A 12,631-nucleotide genomic window follows, 5' to 3' on the forward strand; every position below is an offset into this window, starting at 1 on the left:
CGCCATTGTCAGGTGCTGGGCTGCCCACAAAACACAAAGAGCAGCTGGACACTGTTGAATTAGGAGACGATTACATGCAACGCCAATTGAGTCTGAATGGAGCTAGAGAGACTGCAGGAGTTCCTATCTCTATAAAGGGAGTCACGGGAGGTGGGTGGGTGGGGGTGGGGGGACTTCATGCTGGCTTCCACTTGTATAGCAGCGGAGAATAGCTTAACCAACAGAGCAGAAAAACAGACTGAGTTCTGTGTGTCGCATATGAAGCAATTACCCACAAGAAGCCAAACATATAACTAAGTCAAACACTGTTGTCGTCGTCCCCTCCATGTTTGTGGAATAGCTGATTCCATCCATGAAACCAAAGCAGAAAAAAACCCAGGCTGGTATACGTTATACAACAACAGTGGATGATGTCATGGTGTAATTACGCAGAAAAAATAGTTCTTGCCGTTGTCATCAGAGAGGGCTGTACTGGGTGTCACTGGGATGAATGCCCTTCATAAATGCACTTGTCATTTTTAAATTAAATGCAGTGTTTACATAGAGACCTTTCCGGGAGAAGATAATAAACCCAATCTCTCTGCCCCCCCGAGGGGAGACAATCATTTTATGATTTGCTGGAGTCTGGGGAATGAAAGCAAGCTTTCAGAACACAGAAATAGGTTATAATATTGACCAGTGTGTTCTAAAGTCCCTTCAGGACAATATCCGAGATGCAGTGAGATATGAGTTATACAGTATCTCCCTCGATAGATCGAGAATGAATAACACACTGCTGGTATCTGAAAATGGAATCTAAAAAAGGGAAAAGAAAATGACAACAGTGATAAAAATCACACCATGTCCACTGGGAAATGCTGTCTCCTTTGCAATAATACATTAAATCATAGTTAGGTTTAAAATCTAATTAGAACACAATAAAAGCTTAAAAAGGGGGGAGGGTGAGGGGGGGGCTGGTGGGGAGGTACAGTGAAGGTTCCTGGTCCACTAGTAATTAGAGATGTGTTTATTTTGGCAACGGTAGGTTTAAACATGCAACAGGCAGAAGAGCCGAGTGTCAATGGAACACCTAGGGAGAACACTTAGCTGAATTGGCTCCTCTGCATTCAGGCAACGTCATTCTGACCACGTTCATTCAGCATCGGGACACCAGCCCTTCAATTGTTGCCCTCTTCATATTTCCCCCCTCGAAGAACGCACAACTTGAAACTAGAACAAAGGCGCGGCTCCCCTGACAGTGGAAGTAAACTGAGTCCATTTATGACGCTCCTCTGTTGAATGACAGAAAGAAACAACAGTGGCCTACAGAAGAACCGTGTTCATTTGAGAGATGATGCTCGCAGCGCCTGAGGGTTGTCTTAGGCATTGAGAACAGGACTGCCCCGGCCATTGAGCAACACAAAGCCATACAGAGTCCGGGGCTCAAAGAGATGTTAAGGAATGGCCCGCCGCGCTATTCTCCCTGTCGTTCCCCGATCGAGTGGCAATCAAACGTGAGAATCTTGACAGCGGCTGCTGACGGGGCTGTGCACCAACACCCGCCCCCCCCAATCGCAGGCTTTACTCTGAGGGCCAAATGAGTGTATAAATAAAGTTGATCACTTCCCCTGTCAATGGATGCCCGGAGGGCTTTGGCTGACATGGATGCAAAGAGGGGAGGAGAAAAGACCAGAGAGAGAGAGAGCGAGAGCGAGAGCAAGAGAGAGAAAGGGAGAGAGGGAGATGCCTCTCTATCCTCTTCCTTGCTTTGACCCACCGGCTTCTCCCAGTGTTGAGGTGCACCAGTACAGCCTGGAAGCTCAGCGGCGAGACGCCAAAACAAGGCCGGGACGCCGCAGGGCACGGGGTGAGGTTAACCTCCAGAGTGACCTCCCCACACATTTCCACACAAAGGGCCTGCCTCCTCTTTTTTTGGATTCTTTTAATTAACACTTGCATTGAGGCCGTGCGCATTCAGGGGCTGATGCAGGGAATGGAATTCTCCCTCTTCCTAACCCCTGCGCCTCTCCAAAAAAAACCCATGCTAAGCCTTTCTTCCCCTTCTTTCCCCTGCTTCTCTTTCCTCCCTTTCTCTCCCTTCATTCTCCCCGTGTTTCAGTTCATCCTTTTCTAGTGCAGGCAGTGTTTGGATTAGGTGTCTGGCTGTGAGTGTGAGATAATTACTACTGACAGCTGCACTGACGGCTACCCCAGCCACACTACCACCTTACTCCACTCTTTGATGGAGGGAGGGACGGACAGAAAGACAGAGATACAGACAGACGAGAAAGAGAGAGAGCAGGGAGAGAGTGCAAGCGAGAGATAGAGAGCGCAAGAGAGAGTCAGCCGGGAAGAGAGAGAGAGTGATAGAGAGAGAGAGAGCGCAAGAGAGAGTCAGTGGGGAAAAAAGACAGATCAAGAAAAGGGCTGAGAGGGATGGTACAACAACAAGAGAGGAAAAAAGACTTTGGGAAAATATGAACGGAAGGTAAAGAGAGAAGGGAAGAAAAGAACAGAGGGCGCCCCGCCCTAAACACCTGTTGGTTTTCTCCTCCGGGCTCCTCTGAGCATTGGCTGAACACTTGTTGTCACTTCATATTAGGAGCTGTGGTCCCGCGCAAGCCTGCCCGGATTCATCCAGGCAGAGCACATACACAAGCATACCCCCGTTCACACATACACAATAAACACCGGCTAAAAAGCCAAGGTAGGCATAGGTGACAGTTAGATCATTGGGACTGCAAACAGCGGGCGGCTTCGGCCCCTTTTGCTTGCGTTTAGGGGGGTTGTTGTGGCGCTGTGCTGGCGGCCGGCGGGGGGTCCTGGAGGTGGCTGGGCTAATGGGGAGGAACACTGCCACTAGTGTGAAGACACAATAACACACACACACACACACACACACACACACACACACACACACACACACACACACACACACACACACACACACACACACACACACACACACACACACACACACACACACACACACACACACTCAAGGCACTTCAAAAGGAAACTGAAGGAGGAATGAAGAAGCCCAGAAACAATGGAAGACGTTAAAAATAAGCAATAGAAAAATAGAATACAAACAGAGGGGACAGAGGGGCCCACTGTGCCCTGTGTCACATGAAGACAGCCAATCATTGGATTGAGGGCTGGGGGGGGGGGGGGGAATACATTCTTTATGAGTTTACCGCTGAGCCCTGTTGCTACAGCAACCGTCAGGCCCCCTTAATAAGCCACAGGTTTCAAAGACCCTCGTCAGGTATAGGAGGATTCCATACACGCAGCGCCTTGGAAGGGGAAGGGGGCTGTGGGCCCACAAGGCAGGGGCCCACAGCGCTAATGCATTAGCAAACACCATGAAACACTGCATAAATGTCAGCAATTACTGGAGGGGAGGAAAGAGATAGGGCCGAAGGGGTTGGAGGGAGGGGGGGGGGGGGGGGAGGGGATGAAGAGATGGGAGGATGTAATAAGAACGCTCCAAGGCCTGCCAATCAATCCCACAGGATGGAGGAAAGGCTGTCAGTCATTGCACCTGAAATGTAAGTGAGTCTTCCTGGAGAAAGCTTCAAGAGGGTTCTTTTTTGTATCGCAGGAATGGCAGAAAGATAGCCAAGTAAAGTATGGAAGTGCAATGACCGGAAGCACTATCCGAGGTCTTGCAGTACTGTGGTAGTCACACTGCCGTCACAACATCAGGACATTGTCGATTTCGGGGATAATATAAATACTCCTAAATATTTCAAACCCGCTTATTTGATTTAAGATTATTTAATCTTTTATACCTCCAAATGTTGTATCATTTAATTGAATCATTTTTGTATTTATCTTTGTTGGAAAAAATGAAAACAGACGTTTCTCGTTATCAATTACAGCCAAATTAACACCAGCATAAAGCTAATTATCAATTATCTGCCAATATCACAATTATTACCATAAAATAACATCACTCTTATGAGTGGAGCCTTTTCACTTTTAAAAGCACACACACACCATCCATTGGTCATTCCCATCAGCTGCATTTACCTTGATGTTATGGATAGTTAAGAAAGCTTTGAAAAACAACATGCACCTGCATCAAAAGTGGATATAGTATCAGCCTTAATCGATCTCCATATGTTGTCAAGTTATGTTTAGTTTCAAACCAGATGGGTGGTGCTATCATAAAGTTAGCAAAGCATAATTCCCCCCACACAACTGATTCCGAAACGCTAAATCAATCATCTTGCCGGAATATGCAAATCCACTTGGGCCCTTGTCTCTCTGCTGACAAATGCTTTCTCCTAAACCTCGGTCATAATTCTGCCATAGTTATGACTGATAAATGAGCAGCCGTTCCCTGTTCCCCCAACGCACACTGCGCTCCTTCTTCCCGCTCACGTTTACATTTCAACTCCTTTGTCTCCCGATAGCCCAGTGCGGTGAGTAAACTCTGCTGTTTGGCGCTACGCAAGCGTCCTATTTCAGCTCTCTTTATTTGGCCCTTCAATGCTCCGGAGCACAATAAACAATGAAACACATTGAGAGGGGACAGTATCAGGGCAGGTGACGCTAAACAAAACAAAACAGCTAGCTTATTTTTTCGAAAAGTGAGAACTCCCTCTCGAACCAATTGCTCTCTGTCATCACCAACAAAGAGAGACTTTTGGCTCGCTAGTTTCCCTCAAAAGTTGAGGGTTTAATTCCCAGGAACTCGCTCCCTTGCTCGGGCGACACATAATACAACAACGGAGCACTCAGTGAACAAGAGAATTGTTTTTGGTTTCCCAGCAGATCAGTCACTGGAAGGCACAGATAACCTCAACAAGTCAATCAATTAACTAAACTATAATTAGACAGGAATGCACCCCTCGGTGTGAAAAATGGATTCCGCGCCACCTTGGTACGGGATTATGGTGCGGTAATTGATGTGCCAAACCGTCGCCTGAGGAGAAGATGTGGGGCGAGCTTGCGTCCTGCTGGGCTGTGAACTCCCATCTCCCGGATAAACTCACCTTAAACACAAACTACTGAAGCTGAGCGCCATCAGTAGCTCATTTGAATACAAACCCAATTCAAACCACACACACACACACACACACCTAATAATAAAGGCAGAGCGAGGCCAGGTCGTGAATCGATTCTGAGCGAGCAAGCGGCCCAGTGTGTGAGGCTCATCTCGGGAGTGGAAGAGTGGCTGCCGCGTTTATTGGTTCAAACCCCAGGAGATTAGACTAGGCTAATGAGCTAGGCACTGAGCGCAGCCTCCCGGCCCAACTGGACGCCTGCTAGGCTTCGCGGGCCCTGGGCTGTGCTGCCTGTTAATACCCTCACACTCGTTTCAATAAAGGGGGCCGTGGGCTAGGGCTGCAGCCGAGGCCATTATTACCCTTCTTCTCTCTCCCTGAGCTTTTTAATATTTCCTCATCCCAGAAACACAGACGCTGCGTATGCCGCTCAGCCAGAAGCCAGACTGGTCCTGTGATGCCACGTCCTCTGTGACCATGGGATGAGCCGAATGCAGGGTCTAGGCATGGCACAACCACGGTCACTAAGAGACTGTGCGTAAAAAGTGGTCAGTCATTACAAGACACATTCATAAACAACTGGACAAAACTAAAATAGTCATATGTTGTTGATTTTTCCGATTACTGTTAGATAAATTAAAATATGAAATGTTATTTACCACATGACGTCTTCATCATGGTAAAAATATAAATATAAAAAATATAAATATTTCCTAAGTTTCTGCTATGAGGGCAGAACATGACACCACTGTATGGGGCTAGGCATTATTTGTAATTTACTTGCTGCTAATGACCTTGTTGAGGTCTGTTTATGAATCGGTACATGTGATAATCAAATAGAGCCACAGAATAGAGGCCACTATTCTCTAGTCAATCCTATTACAGACCGCCACCGCAGAATCCTGCCTGTGGGTAGCGCTCTCCTCTGGAAGAGTAAACAGGACCTTCAGAAACCTACAAGAGGATGCAGCTGCTGTTAGATGAAGGAAGGGATCTTGCAGCAATACAGTGTAAATCAAGAACTGCACTCCATCGTGACACCCCGGCGCCCGCAAAGTGCTTTTCCATCACCACAAGGCCTGCATTTATGTTGCCATTGCAGGCAACATAACATACTGATCTCTTCAGGGGAAGTTTGAAAAGACAATACGAACAATAACCCATCCACATCATAGCTGTTTGATTTATTTCAGGCCTCACAATAGCCTGATACTTGCTGCAAAGCAAAAAAAAAAAAAAAAACAGCAAACATTAATTTTTCTAAAGAATAAAAGCATCCAAAAGCTTTTGTCCTTTTCCCTTTCAGCGACATTAATGTCCACGGAAATCTTGACTTGAGTAACAGTAACCGTAGCAGGTGCAGCCAATGTCCATTCAACTGAGAACAGGGAAACCGATACAAGAGTGTATCCATGAAAACAGTGCCGAGCATGACAGCCATGTTAAGTGACCAGCGGCAGGAAAACAAGTACATAGACTAAAAAGGAAACGTGATACTTCACAACAGAGGTTAAATTGGTCAGACAAAATAATACCACCACCGATAAAACAAGAGAAGACACAAGTGCTTCAAGGCAAACCACAATCACGTTGAGATATGAGATGAGAAGGGTGGTGGTGGTGGTGGTGGTGGTGGTGGTATTGTGGGGGTTAAAGCTAAAGTGTAGAATGTGTGCGCAACAGCTTCGCAAAGTAGCATAATAAACCTGCCCTTACAATTAGCATGGGAACACATATGCTGTCAAAGAAGGCCGTGGACAAAAGGGGTCAGGGGTTCCCCAGGGGTCTGTGTGCAGGCCACCTCTGATCAGTTTGACCATGTGCGACGGTGAATGGGCCGGACGGGCGACCCCGGGACGGCAGAGGTCGGCGAGACTCAATGATGTGAGCTTTAATGTCCACAGATAGAGGACATGGTGACAGGGAACCCCCCCATTGACGTCTTAATTAGCTTCGACGTCTCACTCTCCCGCCTCGGATAGATGCCGACAGCATGGCCGAGGCTGTGGGACAGTAGCGTTGACAGTCTGTGGCCTTTCGGCCTATTGTAGCGGCGTGGCGTGACTCCGCCGACAGAGCGTGGCAGGGGGGAAAGAAGCTGCTAAGCTTTAAGTGTGATCTATGCCTTGTCCCTTGACATTTGCAGCACTAGTGTCTTAGCTTTGTTTGAGCACAAAGCATGTGTGGCGTACACATGCATACAGATGGGACAATGTCGGGACACTGTCCTACAGTGGGAATTTGTGGTTTGTGTCCTTACAAACATTTGAGATGCTAGCTAACTTGGTCCTGGTGTGTGTGTGTGTGTGTGTGTGTGTGTGTGTGTGTGTGTGTGTGTGTGTGTGTGTGTGTGTGTGTGTGTGTGTGTGTGTGTGTGTGTGTGTGTGTGTGTCTTACAGAGTCATCGGATGCTGACGCAGGCCATCCTTCCCACTGTTGGTGCCGCACAGGGATGTTGGTTAGGTCTGAGACGTTCCTTTTCACCTGCACACATAAACAGAAGGAAGAGAAAATCACCCTTCAACTCATTTGCATTGAGATTCAGGTCAGAAAGTGTGTGGGGAAACAAAGACCTCTTGAGATTCGTTACCGTGTTGTGTTTACATGGTTGACACCACAACTGCACTGGGTATGGAGGATTCCCAAGCACTCGTTCCAATATTTTCCTATTCTCAGGTTAGGCATTCATGTTCACCTGAATGTGCTCTTGTTAAAAACAAGGCAACTTTCTGCTTGTTCATAAACTATGAATATGTCTTGCATTCGTAGAACCCTGGCCAATAGATAGATATACAATGTATAAAAAAAATAGCTTATACAGGAGGCATTTGTATAAAAAGGCAAAAAAATAATAATGGATAGATCTATTGCATAAAATCTGGTTATTTATTAAATGTACGAAAATATTTTAGTTTCTATGCATCTAATGTTGGCAAGATTGCAGGTTTCAAATGAAGAGACAGAAAGGATAAACGTATCTGGCAAAAACACAAGCCATCCGTGATTAAGCTTTGGGGCTCTGAGACATTGCACTTGCAATGTGTTGCAAGTGCAAATGCTGGATGTAAATATTATGATGCGGGTGTCGCAGATCTCAAAGCGGCGCTATAGAATGAAGTTGTCAGAGTCGCTTCTGCGGTGCCATGCTTTTACACCAACACCGGGGGTCATTTTAGGCCAAATGTCTTTGCTATTAGTAGCAATAAACATAACTACTAATTGCCATTAATTGAACCGAAGTGGCTAAAGCTTTTTACATAAATAAGTGCGTCTGACGATATTAGAAACGACATTGGAATTGAAAGTGTGCAGGGATGCCCGCTTGGCAGTTGTCTATACAGCACATGGAAAGGTGGGGGGGGGGGGGGGGGGGAGTGAGAGAGGGAGCGAACGGTTAGAAAAGCATCCAAAAGGACGAAGATAAAGAGGAGAAAAGAAAAGCCGGTGTTATCGGCATTCCTCGAATGCCTCGCCTAATGCCCAGCGACAACAAACCCTCGCTCTGAAATGAACAGTATTTCTCTGCGCTCATTCAGTGGCCGCGGCCGCCCGTATCTGCACCACTTAATAACCTTCTGTGGTCTTAAACGCTGAGCCGGGGCCCAGCGCTCGCCGCCCCGCTGGGCGGCCAGTGTCGCGTCCCACGGGTTGTTGGTTTAAAGCCCCAACGCCAGCCTGATGTGCGCCGGGCGGGAGGTGATCAAAGCCCCTCCGGGGCCGGCGCCTCTGTGCACTGGCGGCCGTGGATTCGGGGTGCATCACTGGGCCGAAGCCCAGCCACCGGGCCCGCAGCGGTGCACACTGATGCTGAGCAAGCCGCCCATTGTGTCGCAAAGCCCGCTCAGCACACAAGGTCAAATCCAGCCTTTGGTGACGGCAGCGGGGAGGGATGTATCCTTGGGCATACGCGGCGGCGCACGGACGTGGAAACTTTAAGAACGCTACAAACACAATGTCGGAGCCAGTGCCGTGCGGAGCAGGAAGAGCAGCGGTTACAAAACATCGGAACGCGATGGCCTCGGGCACTTTGGTCAGGCGCTTGCACCTTTTGTCCTTAATGTTACTGCAGTCTGCCGTGTTTTTCTTTGTGCGTCTGTGCGTGTGTGGGTTGAGGGATTGATCACGCGACAGCAACTGTCATATTATGAAACACGTTTAAAAAAAAACGCCACCAGAGTATTTGTTCCACAAAAAGACACCAAACCTGAATTCCCGCCACGACTTACAAAAGTTAGGACTTGAATTCATGCTTTAGGCGTCAGCAGCAGTGAACAGCTACAACCACTGTAAGACACAGTACGCAGTGAGCGGTAGAACCTGCCCACAGTCTCCCCACAGTATATTCAGCGTCGCTATACTAATGGAGGTCTGCTACAGGCCAAGCTGGCTGACTGGGGTCAGGCCAGGTGGCCAGTGTTATTACAGAGAGTAATATCTATGTTTGACCAGCCAGGCTACAGGGATTTCACTGAACGGCACCGCCGGTCGATCGGATGGAGGGCGGAAAGAAGAGGAAGAGGGGCATAAACACTAGTAATGAAGAGGCCGCAGTCAGAGGTTAAAGCAGCATCAGAGAAACAACAAACTAACGGCCACCATGAAGAGGGCGGGGGGGCGAAGAGCGAGGAAAAGACTGGGGAGCGATGGTGGAGGGCCCACCTGGCAGTGGAGAACATGACCTCACCACGGAGCAATAACAACGCTGCACAGCAGGTGGACTCATCAACACAACCAATTAACAAATAAGCGCAAAGTCGATTATTTCTCTCTCCATATAACATTACGTTGGAGTGTCGTAAACTGGTTCTAAAAAAGCGAGATAGACGAGAGAAACAAGCCTGATTTTGGTTAAACTAGTTTAAAGTAGACTTTCACTGTATTCTACAACACACCTTGGGCAAAGCCCCATGAAAACTCAAGCAATGTTGGCTCCATCCACTTCCCTGTGTGCGACTGAGCTGTGCAATGCTGCCCCCTGTCTGCCTTGAAACCAATTTCACTCATTACTATAATGGGCGATTGGAGTCTGACCAAGCCGTTATCATTTAATTTAGACTTTGTCAGTTCAGATGAAATAAAGGGATATGGTTGGAATACGATAAAAGAGGCAAGGCACAACCCCAACACAGTAGAGTTCTGGGTGCATATCCTTAATTTCAGTGTGAACCAGATGGTCCTCCACTATAGTGCAAGGCATCAAGTGAGCGCCAAAAAGAGGACTGATAGCTATAAAAAATAAATTAACTTTAAATCTTGGTATTCAAATACACTGAGCGAGGGGGGTTGGTCCCGTCCTCCTGTTGCTAAGGCGCAGATGAAGAGAGAATAAGTTGGTTTCTGCGGCACAGAAGAGCTAGGCTGGCAGCGATCAGTCGCCACAGAGCAATACTCTTCGCAGCAACATTAATGATCCAATCACTGTAAATGCCAAGTGCCTGTAATCCCTCGCTGGAAGGGAATCAAAGCGAAGAAAAGGTTGCCGTTAAACAGTCTCAAGCTCTCTCTCTCATTTTCTGTCTTCCCTGTGCACCAGATGCCATTCATTCATCCCTCTCTTCATCCACCCTTCTTTCTTTCATCCCGCTCTGTTGTCCCTGTGCTTGTGCGATGGGTGCCTCTGTGTCACCCAGCTGCGTGGAGAAGGCACGGGACCCGCTTCCCGGGCCTCCGGGGGCAGCAGAGTGAGCGAAATCCCCAGGACAACTGGTCTGGTCACGGACGGCCCGGACCCAGCGGCCACCCCTATTCTACCCTCCTCTTCCCTGGCAAACATTTGCTCTGCAGCTTAGCCCGCGCGCTAGCCAGCAACGTACCCCCGCACTCTTGTCTGGGAATGCCAATCACAGTCTACCCTACACAGCCCTGGGCTCTGGAGAAACACAGAGAGGGGAGAGAGGGAGAGAAAGAGGGAGAAGAAAAACAGAAATGAGGAGTTGGGTGCCGGGCGTTGGGGGAGGGGGTGCGGGTGTGGGTGACAGTTCCCTGGGAGCCACAAGGCAAAGCCAGAGCCTTTGGCAAAGACAAACAATAAGACGGGACTCTATCCCTATTGATATGCACATGCAGGGACCATCGACTGGTCCTCAGCTAAGACAAAGGGGAGCCGGGCGAGAGAAAGGTGCTCTGTAGCCAGGACCATATGTGTCCGTGAGGAGACACAGTATGGACAGAGAAAGGGAGTCGTGCTGGCTGAAAATGATGTAACTTCTTTGTTACACTTCAATGAGAGAAAAAAAGCCTTCAGATTGTGTGCGTCGTTGTGAACCCGTATTCCAGTCAAACGCACAAGTCTTGTGTCTACGTCAAGTATGACCTGAAGCAACTCCGATTTCTCTTAAATATAACCTTTTTCCATTGCCCTGCACCTGTAGCTCTCCGCCCCTAGTTTTTGAACCTATTCACCGGCCTCTGGATGGTGTGTACACTGGCTTTAATGACATATTATGTCCCAACACATTCCAATATTCAGAGGAGGGAGAAAACAGCCAGTCCCCCTAAAGAGTAAATAGAAAGAGAGTATGGTCAACAGAGGGAGAACAGAGTCCAGGTCTTTGCAGGTTAAAGTTCTGGGCCTCCTCCTCACGGCAGGGGGGGGGCTCGCTATGCCTAAAGACAAGCATGCGTAAGGAAAAAGGACCACGACAACGGGGCCCGTTTGAGCCCGCATTGTCCCCTTCCCCAGCGCTTACGGCCCCCGAACGGGCCCCCCCACCAAGCCGGCGGCCCTCTGCTCCCTTTTCTGTGGCCCCGGTTCCCCCCTCCCACGCCACAGGCACCACTCCCCAGTGTTTGTAATCCCGGCAGAAGCACTTAAGGTTCACAGTGGGCGCTCATCAGAACCATCTGCCTAAGAAGAGAGAGGCAGAGCGGGAGGCCGGGGAGACAAGAGTGATGGGAGGGACGGCGTGGTGGAAGGGTTGAGGCGGGGACTCGCACAGAGGCGGGAGAGGGCAGGGGAGGTGGGCTTTAACACACTGGCTGCACTAATCTGTTCAATTAGCATCGTTACAAGCGCCGCTAGGAGCCTGGTTATTACCGCTGCGCTGGTCACTAGAGCCAGGCCCAGGCCCGGGCGGTCGTACGCAGGGATGGGGGGGGGGGGGGATCAAAGCCTGAAGGCCCAGAGTAGGAGGAAACTCACTCAACAAACAGAATCCTACTGCGGGTGAGTCAGCCGAGAGGTTCTGAGCCTTGACGGGTTGACATGCACCGATCGGCAATGACAGGAAGATAAGGTATGGGGAAATAGTCCAGCCAAGCCAAAGAGTACTTTGTAATAGCTATATTATTGAGGACCAGGTTAACTGGGGTCAGTGTTGATGACCGCACACAGTTTGCGTCTCGCCTAACCTGAAGCGGCAGGATCCCATCTATGACTACTAAGACGACGTATGCTCTCACAAGAAGGGTAGAGCGAGAAGAAAGACGGCCAGGGGAAACAGGACAATAAAGACATTCTCACAGGATAAATAAAGCTGCATTTCATAACTGTTTAATAAAGAAGGAGGCACGCTGGACTGAGCTCTTAGGAAGCACACAAACACGAGTGTACTCAGACACTCCTGGCTAAGCAGTGAGGAGCGGGAGTGAGTTTACCCTTCAGTCCCGGTAAGAAGGCTTCAGCTGTGACAGTAATA

General features: G+C 48.8%; 1 protein-coding gene across 2 annotated transcripts in view; it reads right to left on the reverse strand.

The window, feature by feature from the left end:
* faf1 (Fas (TNFRSF6) associated factor 1) overlaps nucleotides 1-12,631 on the reverse strand; it is a 60,768-nt gene that overhangs the window by 33,561 nt on the left and 14,576 nt on the right. For both annotated transcript variants that reach the window (XM_030371799.1, XM_030371800.1), the window contains exon 8: nucleotides 7,392-7,478. In XM_030371799.1, the coding sequence (XP_030227659.1) occupies nucleotides 7,392-7,478 (87 nt within the window). The remainder of the gene's footprint in view (nucleotides 1-7,391; nucleotides 7,479-12,631) is intronic.

This window comes from Gadus morhua, chromosome 12 (genome assembly GCF_902167405.1).
Source record: "Gadus morhua chromosome 12, gadMor3.0, whole genome shotgun sequence".
Taxonomy (NCBI): domain Eukaryota; kingdom Metazoa; phylum Chordata; class Actinopteri; order Gadiformes; family Gadidae; genus Gadus; species Gadus morhua.